This window comes from Podarcis pityusensis (assembly GCF_964106645.2).
Source record: "Podarcis pityusensis genome assembly, chromosome: 2".
NCBI lineage: Eukaryota > Metazoa > Chordata > Lepidosauria > Squamata > Lacertidae > Podarcis > Podarcis pityusensis.
This window is the reverse complement of record NC_138029.1, coordinates 75,040,111-75,068,035: the sequence shown is the minus strand read 5'-3', so window position 1 is coordinate 75,068,035 and position 27,925 is coordinate 75,040,111. Positions and strand designations below refer to the sequence as shown.

The 27,925-nt window shown below is 44.9% G+C and overlaps 1 protein-coding gene across 2 annotated transcripts; it reads right to left on the bottom strand.

The window, feature by feature from the left end:
• Positions 1-27,868, bottom strand: ACY1 (aminoacylase 1). 2 transcript variants are annotated; one of them, XM_080996469.1, is made up of 15 exons: positions 27,731-27,868; positions 24,943-25,093; positions 18,225-18,289; positions 15,277-15,381; positions 14,504-14,598; positions 13,050-13,126; positions 11,612-11,701; positions 11,147-11,203; positions 6,392-6,465; positions 6,080-6,129; positions 5,203-5,347; positions 4,115-4,183; positions 3,712-3,791; positions 3,256-3,316; positions 1-3,127 (listed from the first exon to the last, which is right to left on the bottom strand). In XM_080996469.1, the coding sequence occupies exons 2-15, from the start codon at positions 25,058-25,060 to the stop codon at positions 2,963-2,965; spliced, it is 1,251 nt and encodes a 416-aa protein (XP_080852595.1). In that variant the 5' UTR covers positions 25,061-25,093; positions 27,731-27,868; the 3' UTR covers positions 1-2,962. The 2 variants fall into 2 exon arrangements, with proteins under 2 accessions (XP_080852595.1, XP_080852594.1); XM_080996468.1 differs by lacking the exon at positions 27,731-27,868 and adding an exon at positions 27,370-27,528.
• Between the last annotated feature and the right edge of the window lie 57 nt (positions 27,869-27,925).

Below are 27,925 nucleotides of genomic sequence, written 5' to 3'. Positions count from 1 at the left end.
TTTTGAGTTTTTGAAATCTGAATATATTTTAATACCTTCATCCTATTTTTGTTTTAAAATCATGTTTGTATATTTCTGTCCTTTTGACATGGAATATCGTAAGCAAATTTGAAGTTTTCTAACGTTTCTAAATCGGAACAAGCTTGTTATTATTTTCATTTCGCCAGCAAGCAGATTAGATAATTTAAGACTACAGAGGGCCAGGTGTCAAATCCTCAAAACCGCAAATAAGCCCTCAGACATAATCCGCAGGGGAATATAGAACAACTCTCAGCATTCAATGATCATGTTAATTATCTCCATATTCATGCCTTACACACCTTTACACTTTTTTGTTGGCCTGCAGTACTTAATCTTCTCAATGTGAATAAAAATATATATGCTGCAATATGCATCTTACGGTGGAAGCTATGCACATTTAGGGTTTCTACCTGTGAAAAGGTGTGCTTACGAGGTGATAGGGAGATGTAGACACAATCAGCACAAACCACCAAGAAGTTTAATGGCACTTGCAGAGGAGAACTTACTGGTTGATTGCGCACTTTCAAGTTAAGCATTATTCAATGTGACATACTATATATGCTGTACTGCCAGGTTCCATATACCTTACTTGCTAACCTAAGAGAGGGAGGAGTGCAGGGATGCTCCATCTTGCAAGCAGCGCCTCCCTTTCCCCATCAGAGGAAGCAGCTTGTGCAATGCAGGGAGCTCCATGCTCCCTGCACTTTTCCCAGGATGACTGAGGGGGGTGTACCTCTTTCTCAAATGAGAGCAAAAACATTGCAGGTGTGGAAGGCTCCTCCTCCTGTGCAATGCAGGCATTGCTGACTATGCAGTCTGTGCCACTATTAAGGCTTTTCGCTCCACAAAGAAGCAGTGCTTAAAATTGTCAAATACATTTACTTGGGAGGGGATGTGGCACCTTGAATCCCAGAGGCAACACCCCTTTGGGATTCAAACTACCACTTGCTGTTTTTTTCTTCTTCTTCACTAAACTTATTTGAGAGGAAGGACAATATACCTCCATAAAGATGTGATGTTATGGGGATGAACATCAAGGCAGCTCTAGAAACATAGGTTTACCAATGCAGATGTATAGTTTCCAGTTGCCAAGAGGAGGGTCGTATCACAATATTTACATTATGTATCCCTCTCCCTTGTAGTCATTCATTAACTTCTCATATTGCCATTCATAAAGGTAGCCATTCAACTCTTAGTCCAAGGCAGCAATCTTGTGAACACTTACCAAAGAGTAAGCCTCACTGAAAACAGTGGGAGTTATTGCCAAACATGCTTAGGATTGAGTTGTAAAACAAGCATCTTGCGGGTTTTTTGTTTTGCTTTAGGCTTTTTAAAAGTATCCTGGTTTATAGGCCTACTCTGGCATCGGGGAATTTTGGGATACGAAATTTAAAGTGAAGCCGATTTTCTTCCTCATTATACTTCAGTGGGTGATATTATACTGATACTAGCAAGGACATATGTCAAATTAAAGCATCATGCCGTTATCCAATCTATTGCTCAAGCCGCATGCTGGTAACAGGGAGATGAAGGGGCAGGTATTCCTCATTACTTAAGTACATGTTTATCTACAATGTCAGCGACTGTGAGAATAGTTTCTAGGGAATTTGCTGGCAATTCCAGATGATGTTATCAAATATCATGTAAACCTGAGGATGAGGAATTATATTGTAGCATAATGTGAAAAACGATCTTTCCAAGCAAGGGCAAGTTTTGCTAAAAGCATCATAAAGTAGTGTTGTTCCCTTGGAGCGTTCTGGGGCGGGGAGGAGATGGCTGTCCTTTATGGCTGAATCTTGTTCACCCAACTCTTACCTGCATGGGAATGGCAAGTGTCAGCAGTAACTCGTTACAGTTCAACAGAAAATTAAGGCACCATGCTGCAGCCAGCCCCTCTGCTGTTAAGTCCCAAAGAGTGAATATCCAGAGAGACACCCATCCCCACGCCAATCCTACTTTGGTGTGTGGGGAAGGCAGGTTCCAAGTAAGGCAATATTAATTACTATCTCCCTCAGCAAACCTGCCTTTTCCTTCATCTTCACCAAGTTCTGTAGGAAGATCTCATGTGGCAAAGTGCCCGTGGCAACATTTCATGCCCCTCTACAAGTGAGGGGCACAGAGTGTGTAGATTTGCCCAACACCATACAGCATACAATGGAGGTAAAACCGAGGCTTTTCCATGGTGCCTGGACTCCCACTGAAAATTTGAGATTGCTGGATCTTTGAAAACTAGGCATGCCTTGTAGCAGAGAAAACCAGCTAGGTGTCAAGAGCATCAACCTACAAAAGGGAAGAAGGAACCAGGGGGGAGCTTGATTAATCCTGCAGCTTAGGACTTACCCTGCTTTTCCGGTTGCTTTGGCCTTGGGTTTGGTATGTGGAGAAGGGAATCACATGGCAGAAGCATTGGTGTTAAGGGAAGAAGGCGGTGAAAGGAGCCAGTGACAAGGCAATAACATCTGCCACAAAACCCAAGAAACCTCAGTGGTGAGAACCTCAGTCCTACAAACCTGGTGCTTGAGGATTATCCTTTAAAACGCAACATGGGTAGCTGGTGATGATAAAGAGCTGGAGCTCTGGGACCTGATGCAGGAACTGTGCAAACAAGGGTCTTGGCTGTAAGTGCTTTGGTAAGGAGCAGAGAAACAGCTGCCGATGCCTACAGAGCCCCACTTTATATGTACTGGTGTAAGTGTACATTTCTGCTTCCAACATGCTTTGCCCCCCTTGTGTACCACTCAGGGATGCTGGAATGCAACAGTCTGCTTTGGTTGTGATCTCAGCAAGCCCTAGCCCTCAATCAAAACATCTAAGGCCTACGTCCCCTCTAGCAGGGTCCCGTCTCAAAATAGGAAGCAATGCAGGTTTTCAGCTTCTCTTTCTCTCTTTCTTTGGTTTCTCTCTCCCTCGGACTGCTGCCTTCTGCTCTGCCTGCCCCTATTCAGGCCTCTGCTTGCAGGGGAAGGACACTGGCCAGTGCAGAGATGAGATGGGCGTAGATCTCAATCCCGCGAAGGAAGACCTGCTCATTTAGGAACTCGTTGTGATCATGCAACAGCACAGGGGTGCGGTTCATTGGGGAGAAGCCGATAGCCGGGTGTCCTGCCTGCAACACAGTGGGAGGAGGAGGGAGAAGAGGAGACAGGAGAAGCTCAACCAAAGTACTGGAAGAAATCAACTGACAAGATAAATGCACACATAAAAATGCACACATAAATATGCACTTGTACTCACCGCTCTGATATAGCGGCTGTCTGTGGCAGCAGGGAAGATCTCGCATTGCAGCTTCATGTTCCTGACAAAGACAGAGATACTATGACGGGGAGCTCCCATTGCTAAGCTAGGCTTTTCTTTCTCCTGCCAAGGAGGCTCCAAGCTATCTGACGGCGGGATTCAGATGGTGAGAATTTTTAAAAATGGAGCACAGGGGACCTCGGATGAACAGAATGGGAGACGTTGGGAAGGGTGAGGATAACTGGGCCACTCTCCTGTTCTCCATACAGATCCTTAGGGGAGTCTTTTTCTGAATGCCTTGAATGTTAGGTTCCTCCCCTCACACATCCCTCCCTCCAAAATGATGTCGTGTTTACAGTTCCTTCTGCATCTGGCAGGTGAAAACAGCCACCAGCCTCCACAGGTGTCTTCAGAAGAGTGAGTGTGAGAATGGGGGGAATGAGGCGTCTTACTCACATGTCCCTGCAGGTGCCACTGAACGCCTTCCACCAGGGGTCAGATTCCTCTGTGGAGGTCACCGACTGATCCGTGTATTTCTAGCCCAAAGAAAAGGGTAGAGGGTGAAGCTTGGAGGAGGCAACAGGGCACCTACAGTGCAGGAGACTTGTGGCAAGGGCTCGGCAGAAGCGGCAGCAGGAGTGCGAGAGGTTGAGGGAGACAAGGCAGAACAGAAGGGCAGCCATATTGAGAGAGGAGAGGCCCAAGAGGGAGATGGAGGAGAGAGGGAGAGAGAGAGGTGGCAGCAGCAGCTGCAGCAGCACAGGCGGCCATGTAGCCATAAGCCAGGAACAGAGCTATGCGTCTAGATCTAAGGGGGTGGCAACAGGCTGCTGGAATATTCCCTCGTCTCCACAGTTACCTGGTGGAACTCATAGCTAACACCTTCCCCAGCCGCCCGGCACCAGGCTGTGAGCTGCTCCTCAAATGCCTGCAGAGCAGAAACAAAGCAACATGGTTATTTATTTCATCCAGGAATTGCTTCCTGTGAAACATCTTGAATCTGTTTAACAATAAAAACATCAACAGTAAAAACATATAAAAGTCATTTCAGATGTAATAACAGATAACAGACCGGATTATTTTTTTTTAAAAAAAACCCCAACTTATAAGGCTTGTTTAAGAAAGCACAGTCTTCAATAGGTGCTGGAAAAATAGAATCTCTCTGATTTGTACATAGCAGAAAGGAGGTCCAAAGGGTAAGTACTGCCACACTAAAGGCAATGTACATTGTACAGAAAGGACCTCCTGATGACACGGTATCTGGAGAGGGTTCTCTCCTGCAGAGTTCTCAGCTGGGTGTAAAAGGGGTTAGTTGATGTCAGAATGATTCTGATTTCAATTTATCCCACAGTCCTTCTAACTCATCCCAGAATCCTCTGCACTCCTTCCTGCCATTCTTACGCCCACAAATATAAAAAATCAAATGCTCCTTAAGCTTAACCACTGATCCAAGGATCCATGCTGGCTTAGAACCATGCCAAACCTCAGAGGCTTCCCTCAACTGCTTCCCCAACTGGCTCCTTCCTCTCTTGCAGCCTCTGAAGGCGGGTCCTGCAACTGGAGACGATCCTTCAGGGCAAGGAGGGAAAGTGGAATGGGAGAGTCAGCAGGGCTCTTGGAGGTACCTTACAGACAAAAAAATCAGCCCCTTCAATTCTCCTAATCATAACCAGGAAGGGTTGCAAGGTGCTTTCATGTGATCAGTGATAACCAATGCTAGACAACAAAATTTATAAGATTTCGTAATATTTTATAGGATGTCTCAAACAATTTTAATGTAAGAAGCCTAGGAACGAGAGCTCTAGGTGACACAGTCCAATGCAGGAAGAATAAACATACACTCCCCAGCCATTTCCCAGTAAGCATATTCCAGGCAATACCCCACAGCCTGAAGATTAGTTGCCATTCCCTACCTCCTTCCTTTCTGTCAGTAGCCAGATACTGTACCTTTAAATCTACTGTGGGAGGGATGCGGATATCAAAGGCAGCAGACATCTCAGAAGGGACCACATTGAAGGAGATGCCCCCATTGAGCATGGTCAGGTTGAGGGAAGTGACGTCACCCAAGGTAAGGTGCTTCTCTGATTTCAACCTGCAAGAAACAAGGGAGAAAGACTTTCACCCCACATCTTTGAAACTCTGCACTTAATTGCTCCCTAAGTCCCAAGGGTGAAGAAACAGGAGGCTAAAATCACTGTTCCAAGTATTGGCAGGAACAGTGGGTATTTTCAATCATCAGAGCAGCTAACATTCCTGCCCATAAGAAGCGGAGTTCAAATGACAGGTGACTCATACAGCAGCTTACAAGTGGTCTTGGAAACACAGACATGTTCCACTGCAAGCCTCTTGTCTCAGGAACGAGTGCCAGTAATGCTGGGATAGGGGACCAGAGTTCTTCCAGATGTAGTTGGCCTAAAACTCCCATCATCCCTCACCACAGGCTACACTGGTTGGAGCTGGTGGAAGTTGTAGTGCAACAACATCTGGAGGGCCATGGGTCAGTCCCCTCCCTGCAATAAAGCTTCTCTGCCTTTTCCCAGCAGGGCTGCTGCTCATGGGCTCTACGACAACCTGAATGTGCTGCTCAACCCACGCAGATGGCAACGAGTCATGCATCAGTGTGGCCCAATGAATAATGCTAGCATCAGTCCTAAGGGAGGGCTCTATCTCAGTTACGAGGACAAACTTAAGGACTGAAAGGCCTTTGCACATTAGAAATGGTCGCCAAATAAATAGCAAACAAAAGTGAGCCATAGAGAAGGTCAGAAGAAGCACCCCTTCCCAACGCAGTCAAGCTTCCCATAGGGGCTCCTTTCTTCCTCACCTTTGTTTCTCACGCTCTCTAAACTCCAGGAAGGAAGTAATCACTCTGTGCTATGGGCAAGAAAGCAGAAAAGTCAATGCAACAGTATGGAAACATAGATACATATTCTAATGAGCAAATGTTTTTCAAGGTGGCCCAGCAGCTGGATGGTACCAGGCTCAAAGGCTTGTGTAAAGAAAGGTCTATGAAAACAGACCTCAGCTTGGATGGATGAAGGCATTGCTTTTAGAGCTAAGCAAACAATTCTGTCCCCTGCCAAACAAAAGCAACCTCGCCTCCCACGCCACTTCGCCCCTGTTCCTAATCTCTTACCATCTTTTCAGCAGCTGTGTTCTCAATGAATCTGGATCCATGTCCTGGGTTCCCTTCTACCTTCACTTTAATCCCTGCAAAGTATTCAGAGGAAGCACAAAACATGAATGGTAAGCAAGGTAGTAAAAGCAACTCCTTGATGCCCAACTCCTACAGTCAGTGAGAACCACATTCAACAAATCTTTTAGAGGAAGCGTGCCATGATCCAAAGGAGCAACATGCACAAAGAAGAGAGAATAGTATTGGAGTGTTGTACAGACTCCACGGCTGAAGAGCCAAATGGCTTCTGCAGTTGAATAGTGGGCTTGTTTCTTCAGCAGCAGGAATTGTTGCCGCAAAAGCCCCTGCAACCTAGCTGCACACATCATTTGCATCCATACTGAATACACTGTTTTCTCAACTTATATGGGGAAATGGCATAGAATCATAGAATCATAGAGTTGGAAGAGACCACAAGGGCCATCGAGTCCAACCCCCTGCCAAGCAGGAAACACCATCAGAGCACTCCTGACATATGGTTGTCAAGCCTCTGCTTAAAGACCTCCAAAGAAGGAGACTCCACCACACTCCTTGGCAGCAAATTCCACTGTCGAACAGCTCTTACTGTCAGGAAGTTCTTCCTAATGTTTAGGTGGAATCTTCTTTCTTGTAGTTTGGATCCATTGCTCCGTGTCCGCTTCTCTGGAGCAGCAGAAAACAACCTTTCTCCCTCCTCTATGTGACATCCTTTTATATATTTGAACATGGCTATCATATCACCCCTTAACCTCCTCTTCTCCAGGCTAAACATGCCCAGCTCCCTTAGCCGTTCCTCATAAGGCATCGTTTCCAGGCCTTTGACCATTTTGGTTGCCCTCCTCTGGACACGTTCCAGTTTGTCAGTGTCCTTCTTGAACTGTGGTGCCCAGAACTGGACACAGTACTCCAGGTGAGGTCTGACCAGAGCAGAATACAGTGGCACTATTACTTCCCTTGATCTAGATGCTATACTCCTCCTATTGATGCAGCCCAGAATTGCATTGGCTTTTTTAGCTGCCGCGTCACACTGTTGGCTCATGTCAAGTTTGTGGTCAACCAAGACTCCTAGATCCTTTTCACATGTACTGCTCTCAAGCCAGGTGTCACCCATCTTGTATTTGTGCCTCTCATTTTTTTTTGCCCAAGTGCAATACTTTACATTTCTCCCTGTTAAAATTCATCTTGTTTGTTTTGGCCCAGTTCTCTAATCTGTCAAGGTCGTTTTGAAGTGTGATCCTGTCCTCTGGGGTGTTAGCCACTCCTCCCAGTTTGGTGTCATCTGCAAATTTGATCAGGATGCCCTTGAGTCCATCATCCAAGTCGTTGATAAAGATGTTGAATAAGACCGGGCCCAAGACAGAACCCTGTGGCACCCCACTAGTCACTCTTCTCCAGGATGAAGAGGAACCATTGATGAGCACCCTTTGGGTTCGGTCAGTCAGCCAGTTACAAATCCACTGAGTGGTAGCATAGTCAAGACCGCATTTTACCAGCTTCTTTACAAGAATATCATGGGGCACCTTGTCAAATGCCTTGCTGAAATCAAGGTAGGCTACATCCACTGCGTTCCCTTCATCTACCAGGCTTGTAATTCTGTCAAAAAACGAGATCAGGTTAGTCTGACATGACTTATTTTTCAGAAATCCATGCTGACTATTGGTGATCACAGCATTCCTTTCTAGGTGCTCACAGACTGTTTGCTTAATGATCTGCTCCAGAATCTTCCCTGGTATTGATGTCAGACTGACTGGGCGGTAATTATTTGGGTCCTCTCTTTTCCCCTTTTTGAAAATAGGGACATTTGCCCTCCTCCAGTCTGCCGGGACTTCGTCTGTTCTCCAGGAATTCTCAAAGATGACTGCCAGTGGTTCTGAGATCACATCTGCCAGTTCTTTTAATACTCTTGGATGCAGTTCATCTGGCCCTGGAGACTTGAATACATCTAAACTAGCCAAGTATTCTTGTACTATCTCCTTAGTTATTCTGGGCTGTGTTTCCTTTGCTGAATCATTTGCTCCAAATTCTTCAGGTCGGGCATTGTTTTCTTTATCGGAGAAGACTGAGGCAAAGAAGGCATTGAGGAGTTCAGCCCTTTCTGTGTCCCCTGTTTGCATTTCACCATCTTCTCCTCTGAGTGACCCCACTGTTTCTTTGTTCTTCCTTTTGCTACGAACATACCCATAAAAGCCTTTTTTGTTGCTTTTAACCTCTCTAGCAAGCCTGAGTTCATTCTGTGCTTTAGCTTTTCTGACTTTGTGTCTACACGTGCTGGCTATTTGTTTGAATTCCTCTTTGGTGGTTTCCCCCCTTTTCCATTTTTTGTACACATCCTTTTTTAATCTTAACTCAGTTAAAAGTTCTTTAGATAGCCACCCTGGCTTCTTTAGGCACCTTCCATGTTTCCGTCTCATTGGTATTGCCTGACGTTGTGCTTTTACTATCTCCCTCTTAACAAACTCCCAGCCATCATGAACTCCCTTTCCTTTTAGTATTACTGTCCATGGGATCTCACCCAGCACTTCCCTAAGTTTTATGAAGTCGGCTTTCTTAAAGTCAAGAAATTGAGTCCTAGTATGCTTGGCTGCTCCTTTCCGCTGTATAGTAAACTTCAGAAGAGCATGATCACTCGCGCCTAATGATCCTTCCACTTCTACCCCACTAACCAGGTCATCAACATTGGTTAGGACCAGATCTAAAATGGCTGTTCCTCTTGTTGCTTCTCCCACTTTCTGGACAATGAAGTTGTCTGCAAGGCCAGTGAGGAATCTGTTTGACCTTATGCTCTTGGCTGAGTTTGACATCCAACAAATATCCGGGTAATTGAAGTCCCCCATTACTACTATCTCCCTTCCTTTTGCATGCTTGGCCATCTGTTCCAGGAAGGCATCATCTATGTCCTCCGTTTGTCTTGGGGATCTATAGTAAACTCCCACAATGAGGTCACTGTTATTCTTCTCTCCCTTAATTTTGACCCAAATGCTCTCACTTTGGCTTTGAGGTTCTAAATCTTGGATCTCTACACAGGTATACACATCCCTGACATATAACGCCACTCCTCCTCCTTTCTTGTCTGGTCTGTTTCTCTGAATCCCTCCATTATTACATTCCAATCATGGGACTTATCCCACCAGGTTTCGGTGATGCCTATTATGTCATATTTAGTTTAGGCATAGTCTATACTTTAAGAGCCCCATTTTTAAAAACGTAGTGCACCCAACAAACGAAAACAAAACTGCGTGCAAACTGTAGTGCAACGTTTTGCGTTACAGTGAATTTTCAAAGAACAAACAGAAAGGTTATTCCATGGATAGGCAAACTAAGGCCCGGGGGCGGGATCCGGCCCAATCACCTTCTCAATCCTGCCTGCGGATGGTCCGGGAATCAGCATGTTTTTACATGAGTAGAATGTGTGCTTTTATTTAAAATGCATCTCTGGGTTATTTGTGGGGCATGGGAATTCATTCATTATTTTTTTTCCAAAATATAGTCCGGCCCCCCACAATGTGTGAGGGACAGTGGACCGGCCCCCTGCTGAAAAAGTTTGCTGACCCCTGGTATTCCTACAAATGGAGTAGGAAGGGTGGGATGAATACCTCTGTCCTAGTTTCCATATAACCTGAATCCATGTCAAAAGTAGGTACAAGAAAAAAATTGTTTCCAAGTTGTAAAAAGCCCCTCACTATTCAGAAATGCTCTGTTGCGTAATACTGAGTGGATATGCTGGTGGTGGGAAAGTAGGATTTTTTTTACTATCGTGGAGTAGACCCTATAAGATTTTCTTCCATTATCTCTCTAGCAGTTGTCCGCATCAATGGATGAACAATAAAACTCTTTCCATTTGTGGGCATCATACTATGAGGGCAACAGGGATGGGCTAGAGCACCATAGGAATAAACTGAGGAAGAGCAAAGGAGATGGCAGTAAGACAGCAGATGAGACATTGGACTGTGGCAGTATCCCAAAGAGAGGGAGCCCGAAAGCAAGCATGGGTGACGGGGAGAAAATGTGAGGCAAAGCCATCTAGGAAGGGGAATAAAAGCAGCAAACTATAGTAAATCAGCTTTATGGCAATGTTACCATTCGTATATCCAACAAATGGCAGATATACTGTTACCTTGCTATGAATCCCCACTCCCTTTTACAGATATAAGGCAGGGAATGCTGGCAATCACACTTATACGATCTGTTAACACTCACATGTGAATGCCGACTTTCAGACATTCACTGCAAAATTATCCGAATTCACAAGTTACAAGCCCTTACTGAAAATCCCAAGGTTTAAAAAACCACTCAAGGAAGGAGGCTTAAAATTCCAAGTTGATTCCAGTGATGTTAACTGTGACTAAAAATCCACAGATTCGAATCTACTGTGAAAGTGAAAAACAGCTGTGGCTAAGAATTATGAAGTCCCAAACCAATTTCAACAGGATGCTGGTCTCATTATCTGCTCTGGCTCCTCCATAAAGCCCCAAAAGCTCTAGGAAGGGTTACATGTGTGACTATTTTACAGTGAAGACATGGGTATGGCAAAACTCCAGAAACTACTCAGAAGAATTCGTGACTTCCCTGTGAAAGAGGCTCAAAAATTCTTTCTTTCAAAAGACATTATCTCTCCCAAGATCTGTATTGAAAATGCAAGCAAACATCATGTAAGACCAGAAGTAGCCATGAGGGAACCACAAACAGAGACAAAAATCCAAACACACAAACATAGAAGGAATCCCGGATTGTACTCACACCACGGACATTTTTCGCCATAGAATACAGTGAAAGTGTCTGTCGGGTTTGCCAGGCCTGGGGGAAGAGAGAGAATGGAATTAGGAAACAACACATTTAGCTAGAAGACACAGTAGGCTTTCTGAAGCGCCTTTTGACCAGGAAACAGACCGTCAGCAAAGTGGCTGAGAATTCATTAATCTCATAAGTGAGTTCATCATTAGCCTTGCACCAGTAATCTCATAAGTGAGTTCATCATTAGCCTTGCACCAGTAAAACAAAGAATCTTCACCACTGTATGCCCCTTTTTGACAGCAAGCCTGTGACCTAACAGAATCTCATTCTCTCTCTCTCTCTCTGGCAATGAGAGAGGAAGTGTGCCCAGGTAATCACCAAGGATAAACTGAAGCAAGGGTAAAGCAAAATGTACGGGCTGCTTCCCTCATACACTCAAGTCCAAAATAGCTTCCCTAGTGGGAGCCTCACCTTCATCCAAGGCAAAGCCAACATTAAGCGTTGCAAACTCAGGACGCTTCACAAACATTTCCATCCCCTTGTGGCCCCCGATCTCTTCATCTGCAGGGGAGGGAAAAGAGACCAGGTAAGTGAATCACCAATCGCCACATAAACACCTTTGCTTTCATTCTCCAGAGACCAACCACATCTGTCTCTGCTCTTGAGAGTCAAAACAGGCCCAAGAGCTTATGGCAACTCACAGTTCCCTATGGGAACCTGGAGAGATTTCACTTGTGGTGATTCAGCTCACAGTGATGATCCACCTTAGCAATGACACAGAGATTTGTGATGTTCAAATTGTTTCCTGCTGTGTAGCAGGAGCCAGTCAGTCTGCTCAGGAGAGCCAGGAAACTGCAGACTGTACTAATACTGAAAAGGCTGCAGAAATAGCAGTTATCAGTATCTGGTTACCTGGGCTGCAACAGAGGGCCAGAAGAAACATGCCATGGGAGAACGGTGCTTGGATCGCCTCTGATGTACTTTTATTGAATTAAACCTATGTGGTTATATGTTACAGAGAAGGGAGGGGGACATGAACCTATACTGCAGTTAACAGCAGCAGTTTGTGGGGATGGGGGGAATGATTAAGTCATGGAAGTAGTGTGAAGGGAAAGGGTTAAACACCCCCCCTCCAGTGGCATGGTCTCAACCCAAATTGGGAGGCACCATGATTGCTTTTAACCACAAAAAGGGCATAAGGAGAGAACACAGATTTTCCATTTACATCCAGTCAAGCCCAAAATCCTTGGTTGTGGTACATGCATCCTCTGCAGGTGCCCTCTGGTGTTCCAAGGATGGAACAAGAATGGCTGTCTATTAAAAGGATCTAGAAGCAAAAACCTTGTTTGGGGCAGCTACAAAGACCATGTAAAGAAAAGCCCAGCTGGATCAGGCTACAGGCCCACTTACATTATTCTCACAATGGCCAACCAGATGCCTCTGGGAAGTCTGCAAGCAAGACTTGAGTGCAACAGCGCTCTCCCCACTTGTGATCCCCAGCAACGCCGCCACTACCAGATATTAAATTCTGGTTCCCCTCAGCCGCCTCCTATAGCATCTCTTAAACAGACAACCACCAAAGGAGATGGTGGTGACTTACTTTCTTTTGTTTTGGGTGAGTATGGTTATTGAGAGGGGATTGAGGGTAGTCAATACAGTGAAGGTTTGAATGGCAGGGATTAAAAGGTTGGGTTGACTTGCCTGGTGTAATTTACAAGCTGAGAGGGGAAGGGAGGGACACGAACTTCTACTACTACAACTGTATTTTGGGAGGGAAATCTAAGGAAAGAGGAGGGCTGGCCCTTTTAAAGCTCATTCAAAGGGGTTGAGAGAAATATTGAAGGAGGAGAAACTATTAGGGGCACGAAATACAAGTAAATGGGAAAGAATAAGCCCTTGGTTAACTCACCTGGGACAAAACTCATATGAACAGTACGTGGGAACTGTCTCCCTTCAGCTTTCAGTTTCCGGATGGCCTCTATGTACCTGGAAGGAAAGGAGCCTTATTTAGTGGCTGATGATACCCCTGGGACAACCAAGAGATGCTTGGTCTACACCCAGTCAGGATCATGCACAGGTGAAGGAATGATAAAGGAGCGAAAGGGAGGGTGGGTTTTTGGGGGGTGGCGACTGGAAGCTAGCTGAAGCCTGGATCAGAGTCCATTGACTTCTAAGACATACCATACAGGGCAGAGCAAGACAAGTAATTCGTATTAACCACACATTAATAAGAATTCGGGGGTGCCCCTGGTTCTGCCTTTATTGCTAGAGGCTCAGATAGCCTTGGTAGCTATGAATGCCTTTTACCAGCTACAGCTAGTCTGCCAACTATGGCCATTCTCATAGTTTGGCCACGGTAATTCATGCATTGGTAATATGCTCTACGTGGGGTTACTCTTGAGCCTGGTCTGGAAGTTCCAGCTAGTGCAAAATGCTGCAGCTAGGTTGTTGATGCAGATGGACTATCGCCAACACACAACTCCAATGCTCAAAAGCTTGCACTGACTGGCTATATGCTACTGGGAGAGGTTCAAGGTTCTTATATTAATTTACAAGGCCTTTACAACTTGGATCCAGGATACCTCAAGGACTGCCTGGTTCACAGATTCGTGTCCAACCACCGATGTCTTTGAGGGAGTCACCATTAGGGATCCCCCATGGCTCGGATGCAGTTTGTCTCTACCAGAAGCTGTGCATTCAGTACATGGGCGTAGCCAAGGAGGGGGCAGGGGGCAGCTTCCCCCCCCCCCCACAATCAAGTAAAATAATAGAAATACTTAACTAACTGACCAATCACGTCAGTCCTGCCCCCTCCCCCCGCAGCAAATATCCTGGCTATGCCCATGTGTCAGTACTGTGAGCTCAATTTTATGGAACTTCCTTCCAGTTGAGATCAGACAGGTTCCCCTCCCTGTTGAACTTCCGATGACTACTGAAGATTTTTTTATTCAAGCAGGTATTTTAACTGAATTCTGATTTTATGGTTTTAGATTATTTTTACTTTTATCATGTTGAGTTACTTGTATACTGCTTATGATGTAATTAAGCAGCACATAATGTAATAAAATAAAAACAAAATGGCTACAAAAGTTATACAAAACTTTGCTACTTGCAGGATTTAACCACCCACGTACTATTCAGGCAGCATTTGTGTGTATTAGCAGTCTATCTATTCCTGTTTACCTTTGGGGCACCGAACCCATTAACATTTAACCCAAGGCACACTGGCCAATCAGGATTAAGTTTTCCACTGACTTCTGCACTCACTAAAGTGCACTAACTGAAATGATCACTCTACATGAACTACGATAGGGTGAGATAATCTCAGTCATGTGTCCTCTCCCCCACCATGGATAGACTTACTGGATAGAAACACATTTCATATCTTGGGCTCCACGTGCATAGATGTTTCCCTCAGAATCTTTGAAGGCTGAAAACGGATCATAGCGCCAATATTCCTGTGGGAAGGAAAACAGCACAGAGCACCTCAGGAAGATGGGAGTGATGGGAGGACATGAGGCACTGAAAATGTGACATCCTGGATATTACAGCACAGGGGAAATCCTATGTATTTTGAATATTAGGAGCAAATATATGAGATCTTTGATTCCTCAACTCCTGTCTGGACAGACTCTCAAATATTATGTTAGACACTCAAGTACTATCTTTGGGCCAAATCACTTCCATATAACAAAGGCAAACAGGAATATTTCACTGTATTAAAGAAACCATCTAAATGCCTGCAGCTCTTTACTTCTCTCTGTAGTTGGCACTCTGCTGGTATAAAGCTGGGGACTAGAATAACGAAGAGGGAAGAGTTTCCTTGAGTTTAAATTATAGGGCTTACTCAAAGGTATCTTGCATCTCATCCCTCAACTGTTGTAATCCTAGAAAGTGTGAACTCTACAGTATGTATTACTAATCCCCCAGGATGACACAGGTGTTGATGTGAATGAAAATGCATTGCACCAATATGAGCAATGTAACCTGTGTCCTCTGTATATTCAAAACAAGAAGCAAGCAAGGATTATCACGCTTCCCTGGGTTCTGAAGGAGGGGGCACATTTGTACCACCAACACCCTTTCTGAACAGCAACATCACATGCAAGATGCAGAGACCTGCATCCCCTTCTAACCTCAAACACTGGCACGACGTCTGTATGAGAATTCAGCAGTATGGAGCGGAGATGCGGGTTTGTGCCTTTCCAGGTCAGGATGGTGATCACACGGCCAGGGCAGACCTGCAACAGAACACCAAGTCAGTTGTGGGTTGCTCGTCCTGTCACTAGATCAGTATGGACAAAAAGCTCCGCAGTTCCAAGTACTTGGAAACGGTTTTTCTAAAGGTAGTAACCTCTCTGTGTGCAATCCAGAGAGGAAGCAAGAGGGGCTGGTGGATGATGATGAAGGGGCTGATGAAGCAGCCCTGTTCTGGCTCACACTCTTCTACCTTATTGTGGCTTGGACTTTATAGTCATTTTTGAGTTTCCATAGGGTCTTATTTTCTTCTCTGAAAAATTGTTCCATTAAATTAAGGGAGAATTCGATGGACAGCAAGTGCACTGGAGCCTTAAGGTGGCTTTGTATCAATTCAGGTCTCTGCAGTAGCCACTTGTGGAAAAATAAGTGTCACCGTGAGGTGACGAGGCAGGAAAAACATTTTAAAACTGCCACTTGTGGGGCAAATGGGTAGCGAGAGAAGCATTATAGGTGAGTAGTTTCTGTAGACTTGTTTGCAAGGCAGAGCACAGTGTGGGTTGTATTCCAACCAAGTTCTACTCAGAGTAGACTTACTGGAATTAATAAATCCGAGCCATTCAGGTCCATTAACGTCAATGGATCTACTCTAAGTAGGACCAGCATTGGATACAACCCTGTTCATTGTGAGTTAAAGAAACAGCCACAGGCTGAATCAAAATGAGCCTCGGAATTCAGGCAAACACAGTGTCTCCTTATGGCGAAATCAGGAAGCCCCAATCTGCTTTTGCAGGTCCAGGTCCATACCTGCAGTCCTCCAACGGCATAATAAAATGCAGTACTTTCCAACACAGAGAAGTTCCAGAGATCACTAGACGGAGTCCAGAACAGATACAGGACTCTAGGAAATTCATATAAGCTTATGGTTGCTAGTCCTTTTAAAGTACCCTTGACTATTATGATAAAGACTGAGGTAGAGGCAAACTCCAATATTTGAACATTTTTGGGGGGGAATTAGCCTTTAACTATACATAGGAATAGAGAAAAGAACACAAATCACTCTTTTAAAAATAAAAATTTTCGTTTTTGCATGGCATTAATTTGTAACAATAATCAGTCTAAATACAGGCCCTAATGCAGGAAAGGTCATGCTGGATCTGTTCAAGAATAGCCTGAGAACATGGTAATAAGAGATTAATGGGATAGCCAGCTCATGAAGAGATTATAGGCTGCACGAGGGCTGCAACAAATTATAAAACAGCCAATATGAGCACCAGAATTATCAGAATGCTTCCCACAGCGTGGCTTAATCAGAAGGTTGCCTGAGAATAAATCTGAAGACATTTCTCACCACCACTACCTTGAACCACACAAATCAAGGGGGCATAATTAATCAAAACTTGTTCAAGACTGCCTATGAAACCATTTATTTCTTATGCTTCTATTCCACCCTTCAAGTCAGGCCAACGCATGTGGTCCTGAAGAGCTCTATCTCGGGAATTCCTCCCTCTTCCCCGCCAAAAAACCCATTTGGCTCCATCCCAAGTCCTCCCTTGATCCTCAATTCTTCTTCCCCATGGTCTAGCATCTAGTCTAGCATCCTGCTCTCACAGTGGCCAACCAGATGCCTGTGAGAAACCTGCAAGCAGGACCCAAGCACAAGAGCTTCCTATGGTTTCCAGCAACTGATATTCAGAAGCATTAGTGCCTCTGACTCTGGATAGGAGGGGAGACTCTGGATTTCTCTTTGTACAACAGTGTTTTTTCCCCTGCACACACCCTAAATCTGTTCTAGGGGTTCCCCCCAACCCTTTGGAAAAGATTTGGGGGAGGGTTCAGGGCACACACAGGGAGGGAAAGGGGGGGAAGTCCCATTGTGCAAGTGGAAATCCTTGCATTGGAAGGATTCATTAGGAGAATAAGGCCCTAGGCTCTTTAGAACCTCTGCTAGGGACTATTTTGAGGTCATTAATTTGCGGCTCTGACTCCAGCCTCCGTACTAGGTGCTGGTATTGGACACCAGTATTGTAATAGAACCGGTGATCATTTGTGTAAAACATTATCACCAGCAGCAGAGAGGATTTACACGATTAACAAATAAGGAATGCCAACATTATTTCACCACTAGGATTGACTGATTATCTGTATCTCAGGCCCAAACTGTCAATAATAAGTCTTCTCTGGAGAAGTGTTAAAGAGCACATTTCTGTGGCCACAAGGAAATAATAAGGGGTTGTAAACTTAATGCAGTGATTCCAACTACGGAATCTAAAATTGTGGTCTACATTTCACCCATGACTAACAGGAGCTTTGTGGACACTTTGCTCATGTGAATCCAACGCCATCTTCTTATTCCTTAAAACAGATGGAAGTTTGACAGTGGCAACAATCCAATAATGTTAAGAAATATCCCTCTTGCAGAGGTTAAGAGAATAAGCAGATGAGACGGAATTTAAAAGACATGTACCGTTGTTGTATCAAATTTGAGTCTGTGGTGGTGGAACTAGAGCTCCGCGTTATAATTCTTTAGGCAGTATAGTTTTACAGTTTTATTTGTGCCTCTCATTTTGCTAGCTTGTTATTAATACTGATGTTTTGTTGTTTTTACATCAGGTATGAATAGTTTTATTCATGCTCATTGTACCCAGCTCTGAAATGTGTCTTGGTCAAGGGAGGCCTAGAAGTACTTTAAATGAACAAACAGAACAATGTTCTTGAGAGCCAGGAACCATTTACTTTAGCCCAAAGCTTCCTGTATGACAGGAGATTAATGGCACCTCCTTTACCAAGTCATAAGCTTTGAGAGACTACGTAACAGTAAATTGGAGATGGGTGATCAGACATCCTGACAGAACTGAGACAGGGCTATGGCTTTCTCATTAATTACCTCCACTTTCTGACACTGTAGGCCAAGTTCAGAGCCTATTCTCTCCAAGAATTTCACTGCTGTGTCTGGAAGGAGAGAGGAGAAGCAGCTGTAAAAACCACATATCAATGAAATACATCGCTTTAACCACCTTTCAGTCAATGACATTTATTTTACTTATGCATTTACTAAAAGTATTTATGAATTGGCCTTAAGAGACAGCCAGTGTGATATAGTGGTTAGAGTGTTGGACAGAGATTGGGAGACCAGGGTTCAAATCCTCACTTAGCCATGAAGCTCACTGGGTGACCTTGTGCCAATCACTCACTCTCAGCCTAGTCTACCTCACAGGGTTGCTGTAAGGATAAAAGGGGAGGAAGAAGAAACATGCACACCTCCTCAGGCTCCTTGGAGGAAAGGCAACATAGAAATGCAATAATAAATACCGTATTTTTCGCTCTATAAGACGCACCAGACCACAAGACGCACCTAGTTTTGGAAGGAGGAAAACAAGAAAAAAAATATTCTGAATCTCAGAAGACAGAACAGCAAGAGGGATCGCTGTGCAGTGAAAGCAGCAATCCCTCTTGCTGTTCTGGCTTCTGGGATAGCTGTGCAGCCTGCATTCGCTCCATAAGACGCACACACATTTCCCCTTACTTTTTAGGAGGGAAAAAGTGAGTCTTATAGAGCAAAAAATACGGTACATAAAACCATAAATTACCAAGGCAGCATACAACATGAAGCAATTCAATAAAACTTACTCAAATCATCAGTGTAGCCTCTACAAAAAGCTGCTCATCCATTGTACCCAATGCAGTATGAGCAGTAGAACTTTTCCCCAGAGGTGGACAGCAAATGGAGTTGAAGCATCAGACAAGGTTTTAAAATATTTTTGGAAATACATCTTGTTTGCATACCCTGGCTTTTAGATGTTTCTTTGCAGAATGTCGCAAAGGCCTCTTGTTTGAGCCCTCTGTTTCATATTAGCTAAAGCAGTGCTTAAGTATTTTCCATTGAACGTTTCGAATGATAGCAAGCATTACTGTATTATATTCTTATTTATTACTTGCTCTTCATCCCAAGGTGGGTTACATTAAAACACAGCATAGTACAATATTAAAACTTATAATTATAGACATAAGGATGGTCCTAAAAACATACACCTCATGTCAAAAGGCAGGGTAAAGAGACGTAGAAAGAGGTATTTGGAAAGATGCTTGGAAAGCATCAAATCATCTGGTAAATATGGCGCCACACTGGTTCTCCGAAGTCCACCCAGCACTCTGCCAGCTGGATCATAGTTATTCTCCTTTTTCTTGTCCAAAATTGTGAACCCCCGTTTTGCCTTCTGATAACATGCTGGAATGCTCTCCCATCACTGGGAAGGGGTGTTTGAACCTCTAATATTTCTATGTACAAGGAATATTTCCCAAAAAAGCTTAGAATTTATGGGTGTCATTCCAGCATTTGCTTATATGGAAGGCTCTCTTATATTGCAGTGGCAATAATGCAACCCTGAAATTGGCAGAAGATGAGGCTTCAGGACAGAGGCTGATCTCTCACTCCACACTGGTTTTTTTGCAGATGGACACAGTTGTTGGGCAAGGGGGAAGCAACAAGAGCAGCTTGAACCTTTTAATTTTTTTCCTCTGAAGCCCAGTGTGTCAAGTAAAGAAAAGGCCTGTCTTGCCCTCCCCTTCCGCTATTCTTCTGCCTGAATATTGCTCTGAGGATTATTTTGACATATTTTGTCATTTAACCTGGAAAGGTTCTCAAGTCTTGTAGGTGCTGCTAATTTCCAATGCTTCCCATTGCACACTTTATATCCATCCATTTTCCGTGCCCCCCCCCCGCCCAGTTGACTAGCCAGTTTGACAGGGACCAGCCAAGGCATGATGAGAAGTTAAAGCTTTCTAAAGATGGTAGGCCTGCATGGAGCAGCGTTGCCTTATTTTCCTTGTAGATTAAATCAAAAGTACATTTTTTGCAAGGACTACAGGGTCCACTGCATACTACTGACTGTGTCCAGAGAGTGTTAAGTGTTGTTTTTTTGCAAAGCTAGCCCTCTCCTTCTGGCAGCCCCTCTCTATTTCAGAACCTTCTATGTGGGCCTCCTTGACCCAGTAGGGCAAAACAAACGGAGGGGGGTAAAAATCTTTTGCTTTCATTCTCTGGTTCCTCTCAGGAGTTTACTTGGCCAAGCAAACAGGAAACAGACCTTATTAAGTCCCCTTTGATGGATTCTTCTCCCTGCAGGGCCCCTCCAGCAAAACAGGGGAGGGTGGGGGGTGGGGGGAATTCAACAACAAATCTTTTCTCCCTGCAAACGCTTTGTGCTGGAGTTTTCTGGCGCAGTCCTCCTATTGCCCTTCTCTCCTTGGACACAGGAAACAATTCATACAGTTTCATTCTGCCTAGCTCAAAAGTGTGCAACAATGATAGTCCAGTAAGAACCTAATGGTTTCATCATTGAAGAGGTGATGCCCTCTTCATGGACCCAAGCCAAGACTTTCTCCACTGAGACTTTTTCACAAGCAACACTTAAATGGGCTTTTCCTGCTTCTGTATGTGAAAAACGCACAACAGCTAATTATGGCTCTCTTGCACTTTTCTTTCTCCCACTAACATTCACAAAGTGGGATGCATCCCAGGCTGCATATCCTATACAGCTAAAAAGGATTGTGACATTTTACCTAAAGTATTTGTCAATATATTCTTCGGCTGAAAAAGGATCTTAGATCAGCTTACAACAGCCTGTAATAAGATGCACCCTACCCTCAGGTTTATAGTTTTAAATACACAAAACGGAAGGAAAATGAATTGCTAAGGAGGAGGAAAAAGGCAAACTCGCAAGAGCAATCCTAACCCCAGCCAGGTAGCAACAGAAGTCTAATGCCACCAAGTGATGGCAGTGGGTGGGTGGGTAGCTCAGGATCTAGTGCAGGCATAGGCAAACTCCGGCCCTCCAGATGTTTGGGACTACAATTCCCATCATCCCTAGCTAACAGGACCAGCGGTCAGGGATGATGGAAACAGTAGTCCCAAACATTTGGAGGGCTGGAGTTTGCCTACAGTATGCCTGATCTAGTGGATCCCAGGCCAGGCTAAAGGCCAAAGGAGCTGTTTTGAACAATGATCTATCCAAACCCCCGCCATCACCGCATGCAGCAGATGGGGGGGGGTGTGGATTGCATGCTAAAACAATAATTCTTAGTTACAAAAGTTCTTATAAGTGTTCTTTCTGGCAAAGCGGTGGAGCAGTAATCCATTGCTTTGCCTGAACTGAAGTAAGTTGACATAAGTAAAATGCAAATAGTAATCCAGTGCAGGTTTGTAATAATAAAATCATTTTTATTTTTTTCCAAAATGACTTGGCCCGTTTTCTTTGGACTATTCACAGAACCAGCCAGACACACAGTTGGTGACAGTGTGAACAAAAGACTGAATGAGGTTGCCCATAGCAATCCTGTCATGTGTACCCTCTGCCATGCCTAGGATTTGATTTTCAGTGTGCATTACACAAGAGCCATTTCTCCCTCTGGTATATCCAGCACACGCTGCAAGCATGTGGCAGGTACATAAGGCCAGCTCTTGGGTGGCAAGGGGGCTACCACACAGAGGCTTTCTTTTCAACAACTTTCCAATGACCGCCATGCAGTAGGTGGACATGCAAGGGTGCCCCCCATACAATGTATTCTCAATTAAAATACACAATCTCACTTCTCATATGAATTTTGACCCTAGCTCAAAAAGGCCAATGTAATGCAATTCAAATGCACCAGGCAGGTTAGGACTGCAGCCTTTAAGTCACTCATTCCAGAGTACAGTGGTACCTCGGGTTACAAACGCCTTGGGTTACAAACACTTCGGGTTACAGACTCCGCTAACCCGGAAGTAGTACCTCAGGTTAAGAACTTTACCTCAGGATGAGAACAGAAATCGTGCAGCGGCGGCACAGCAGGCCTCATTAGGTAAAGTGGTACCTCAGGTTAAGAACGGTTTCAGGTTAAGAACAGACCTCCGAAACGAATTATGTTCGCAACCAGAGGTACCACTGTAGTCCTGCTGGCTTCAGCGGCCTTACTTCAAACTATGTGATATGGGAACAGGAGCCTAAGTTACAAGGTGACTTAGAAAGACTAACTTTGCCAACTTTAGCCTGAGTACACTGAGGACAAGGGTTCACATGACTGCAACTCAATGTCTGCCTGAATGAAGTGGATGAGAGCCAATGTATACGACAGACAAAAAATTATCTTCCAGCTTAACTCACTTGAGTGCTCAGTGCATACAGATTTACTCCTGTTGCCATGAAAACAAGGCTTAAATCCTCTCACTTTGTGACTCATTAATACTTCAGAATAACAGAGGGGCAATACTTGTCTGAAGTAAGCTCTGGAATGTGGACTTCACTCAGCACCAAAGTTCGAAAAGCAGCAAAGTGTTTCTTAGATAAGCTATTAACATCTGCTGTTTCACACTTCTGAGTAGCTTTTTGTGCAAAATATCACCATTAAACCCCTCCAAATTACTTTCTGATCTGACAGCCTATGGAACACATTATTTCTTTCAAATGGCAATTCAAAAAGCAGTATGTAGGGATTTGTCCACCAGGCGTGAGTGGGGGTGGAGGAAGAGAAAAGGATATCACATCCCTATCTGATGTCCTCTGAGGCACAACTTGCACTCTATATCAGTAATGGGGAAACTAGGGTCATCCAGATATTACAACTCCCACATCCCTTGCCGGCTGGGGCTGATGTGAGCTGGAGTCAAAAAAATCTCTGGGAGGGTCACAGGTTCCTCATCTCTGGCCTATACTGTGCTCATCTGCACTGGGAAGGAATCATGGTTAGGAAGGTGAAGGTAGGAAGGTTAAGTCTGCTGAAACAACGTACATGGGTTGGAAATGTGACTTGAATCTTTTGAGGAATAGACTGAATCATGCAAAGAACAGACATTTTAAACGCACACACACACACACATCCTGAAACTGGAGCTTCCATGTGACTTGTATTTTATGAAACATTCCATTCTGGTCTAGCAAGTTTCTTCTGCTCCTCTGCCTACTGAGGACCACTGGGGTTTTTGATGTGCATTTCTCCAGTTCCAGCTTTCAAAAGTTCCAGCCAAGTATTTCCGAAACTTAATAAAGTGTCAAAAGTTGTTTATGCTACAGTATGGTGATTTGCTGTTCAAAGGGGGAAAGGGCACAAGTCCGACTGGGTGCATTCAAGACCTTGTGTTCTTCTAAAATTGTTCTCTGGATTTTGGCAGAAGGCTATAATCCAACAAAGAGAGACTCATGCATAAACCTGTTAAGTGGTTAATAGTTTAATCCTATGTGCATCCTTCCACTCTGAAACAGGCCCCATTGGGCTCAGTGGGACTTACTCTCACAGAAGTGAGTACAGGGCTGTCTGTCGCCTTATTTAACTATGTTGAATTGTGTTTTCATCAGCCTACTCCATATCAGTTGTGGCTTCCCTATTTTCCTAATGTTGAGAATGTCTCCAACCAAGTTATGCTGGTTCTTCAGCGTAGTATGGAATTTTGTGCATCTAGTCCTCAGGAAATTTTACTGGCCTAGTTCAGAAATAGTAAGTTTGTGTCTGGTCTGAATCACTCAGACTGAAGATGGTGGCAGGCTAACATGGCTGAACATTTCAGCATATAAAAATGTTGCTCGCACATATAAAACTTTTTGTCAGTGGAAAGGGTTCTACCATAACCACTTTCTTTACATTCTAGTCTTCTATGGGCAGCAAACCAAATCACGGGAAAATGTCATGGGACATGTTACCATTATTGCAAGATACCCTGTCTGAAAGTATTTTTATGTTATGATTTGATTGAGTTGGAAAAGGAGGCTAGAGAAATGTTCTGACTCTGAAGTAGAAAATGCAATGATGCATTGAAAAGATGGCAAATGTACTAGATTGTATTATAACGGTTAATTTTCTTGTCAATTTTACATATCTTATCTGGATATTTTAATTAACAATTTAATAAAAATTGTCCCAAAAATCTATCTACTCACAGGTGTGTTTGTGTGTGTTTAATAAGGCTAAAATGTTGTTCTGAGCTTCCCAGAGAAACAGTGGCATAGAAGCAGACCAATCAGGTCCTGGCAAACTCTGATGGGATGTTGTTTTAAAAAAGAAAGCAATGAAATGCATGTTATAAAGTGAGAGGAAAGATATTTCCCCTCACTCTTTATAGCACAGTTTAAGTGCCGAGGGGAAATGGAAGTCAGGCTTATCTATGTGATTATAAAGGCTAAATATTGACAATAATACATATGAAACATGGGGTGGTGGTGCTAGATAGATACTTACAAGCTGTACTCAGAATAATTCATATGGACCAAATGATCACAGCACAGATAATCATAGGTCTATGTAAATATATCCAGGGATGCATAATTCCAACTAGATGGTTTTTCCTGTTTAAATTATGCTGTATGTTGCAAATGCATTCAGTGCATCTTAGCCAGAACAGGTGAGATAAAACCATTTCAAATGAACTCTAGAAATCAATTTGTTTTGTTCACTCTGGCAAATGATGCAGGAACATTACCTCCAGCTGCTAAAGTAACCAGCCTCCGAATGGACTCCCATTGGTTGCTGATTATGTAATGTTTCTGCAAAGCTCCAGCAGTGACACCAGTCAAGTAGACAGCAGCAGAACTTCGCCTTTTTAAAATGAATGAGGAAAAAGAAAACACCCTCCATACCATAATCAGGCTCTGGCTGGACAGTCTTGATTCTCAGATATTCCCGGAAGAGGGTGACTGATGGATCTTCTTGGGGGTCCTTCTCCCATTGCCTTTTAGGGTCTTTCTCTGGCAGCATGTTAGCCTTCTGGACACAGGATATTAGAGTCCTCTGTGAAATTAAGAAGTGAATACATAGGAAATGCAGAGAGCAAGAGCAAGAATATCATTCTCCCTTATTTACTGTTCAGAGTGGAATTGCGCTGCTACAGGTACTAACTTGTATAACCACATTTAATTCCTGCTGTGCCTTCTCTCGCTTTCCCGAGGCTGCAGCAACAGGAGGAAATTGCCAGATGGCACCAATAATTGACTGGTAATTTAAAAACTTCCCCGAAATGGAGTCGCTCCCAAAATTGTTATGGTTCAAAAAACACACATCCAAAGCTATGAAAGTTGAGCTCAGCACTTGAGGGAAATCATCATTGCACCCAAGTGGGGGAAAAAATCCCAATCAAGGCTTTCTTTCAACTCAATTACACCTACTACTATGAAGGTCACAAGGTTTAATCTGAAAATGAGCATGGCCATGTGCACTTTCTACAACAGCTTCTTCTGGGTAATGTGTCTAGTATAGAGCTCTTGGGCTAGAGCACAAGGCAACTTTTGCTGGAAACAAGAAATGACTGTACAGTAATGGCAAGAGTAACGGGTGATGTGTTCTCTTAACACCTACATGGAAGCATTCAAACAGGCAGCTTAGCAAAAGGTGCTGGAAACACAGAAGGCTGAGAAACTGACCTACAAATTGGGAGTAGCGTTGCCACCTCCACACCCCCCCTGCTGACTGTGTCCTGCATTCACCACAGAAACTCCACAGGTATAGATAGCCATGCCCTACAGGTGTGAAGAAAGCTGCATCCATTGAATTACTGCCAGTCAGACAGCTGTAAATAGGTACAACTTGCATTATCAATGTGTAGCTGCTCCTAACAGATGGGTTCAAGCAGTGCTTTTTTCTGGCGGGACGCAGGGGTATGCATACCCCGAAACATTTTGTGAATCCAAGTTTGGCCCCATTGAGGGGCAGTATTTCAATACAAGTAGGAAAATGAGAGTACCACTAAGCTTTTTTTTAAAAGAAAAAAAAAGCACTGGGTTCAAGACCCATATTGAGGGAACTCTGTGATATAAAGGTCCAGAGTTTGTGCTCTCCTTTTAATAAGACAATAATGCTGTAGGATATTGAAGACTCAATATTGGGTTTTTTTAGACATCATGGCAGTGACTAGAATAGAAGGGAGGTGGGTAAAATTAATAGCACAGGAGAAATTTCTGGTGATTAGGTGTTAAGGAAACTGGTGAGCATAGAATTGGGAGAGAGAGCATTAAGTGGAGAAGAGCAAGTATGGGAAGTAGGGTTTTTTGGGGGCGTTTGTTTTGTTTTGTTTTAAAAGAAAAAGTATGAGAAGAAAGACTGCAGACACTTCTGCCCAGCAGAATTTATTGTGAAGAAGGTGCTGCTCAAGCATGGAAATATTTCATAACATCCACACATCATAGTTGATTAGTCAGGAAAATAACATGGGATGGCAGTTTCATGTGGACAGCATTGATGCTATTCATTTTTTAAAAACACACCAAAAAAACCTGAATGTATCAGCAGCACGGAGTCCACAATACACTGCTGTGTGGCAATACCTGTGTGGCAAGAAGGAAGGCTTGTAGAGTTGCTTATCTACCACAGCCAGTGCAACCAGGCGCTTCAAATAGGCAGGCATAGGCAGGTACAGTAGGCGAGCAAAAAAGTTGGCGAGAGGTTGTAACTTCGGCGGACTTGCTTTGCAAAGCTAGATTCGTGTTAAACAGGCACAGGGCGCTGGGGGACAGCAAGTTATTAAGGCAGCGGGCATCGAGAGGGAAACTTTTAGAAAACGAGCAGAGGCGGATTTGGCCAGGGGAAGTTTGGGGCATTGACAGTGCTGGAAAATGCTGCGGCTTTCGTTTCTCGTTTCTTTTTTAAATGAAGCATTTGAGGGCAGGAGAGAAGAGAATGCGTTTGTGGAAGCAGGCTGCACCTGACAGGGGGAAAGGCCGGCCACACAACGCAGGCAGCGGGACTGGGAAGCCGCAGTCGAGTCCGAAGAGGGGGGTCGTCCTATAGCGGAGCTGAACGTGGAGAAGAACAAGGCGCGTTTATGGGGATAGCGGTCAGGAGTGTGGGCGTCCGAGGGGCGCCGAGCCAGCTCGCCCCTCCCCAGCCCCCTCAGGACGCGCCTTCCCGCCCCGGCTGCTAAGTAAACAAGTAGTTCCGCAGGAACCTCTCTCCCTCCTCCCTGCAGGCGCAAGGGCCGGCGGTGCCAGGCGCTGCCGCTGCCGCGCCCGGGCCGCCCAAAGGGGACCTGCTCGGGCAGCCTCCCCGGGTCCCGCCCTGCCCCGCTCACCCACCTCTCCGGTCGCCGCAGAATCCACTGCCTGCCTCCAGCCCTCCTCCTGCTGCCGGGCTCTGCTGCACTCGCGGCAGCAGCGGCGGCGGAGGAAGGCTGGGCGCGGGGACAGTCCTGCCTCCAGCCCGCCCGCCGGCCTCAGGCGGGGCCAATCCCACGGGGAGGGGGGCAGCCGGGCCGCCTTGCCTCCGTCCCAAGCCGGGCGAGTGGGAGGAGGGGGCTCTGGCGCACGTGGCCGAGCGGGGGGGGGGGCTTTCGGGAAGAGGCAGAAGACGCCTCTGGTTCAGGACTTCCTGGGAGGGAGGGAGCTGGTTAGGGTTACTGCGGAGGGAGGGAGGAGAGAGCCGAGCGCGCCAATGCACCTTTGCAGCGGGGTCCCGCCTGTCCTCTCGCCTTCAGGGCCGGCCTTGGCGCCAAGTTCCGGGGTTTAACACCCCTTTCTCGTCGCCCGGGCCCGAGTGAATTAATCCTGGTTGCCAACCAGAGAGAGAGAGAGAGCGCGCGCAAAGGCCAGGTTTTAAACGGCAGGCTTGGGCACGTCCAGGGCCCTTCTACAG

Coding starts and splice junctions, on each gene's coding strand:
- ACY1 (XM_080996469.1), bottom strand. CDS start 25,060: ATGCTGCCAGAGAAAGACCCTAAAAGGCAATGGGAGAAGGACCCCCAA. Junction 18,290..24,942: donor CCAGCCAGAGCCTGATTATG/GTATGGAGGGTG, acceptor CTCTCCTTCCAG/ACACAGCAGTGAAATTCTTG. Junction 3,792..4,114: donor TTAGCTATGAGTTCCACCAG/GTAACTGTGGAG, acceptor TCTTTGGGCTAG/AAATACACGGATCAGTCGGT.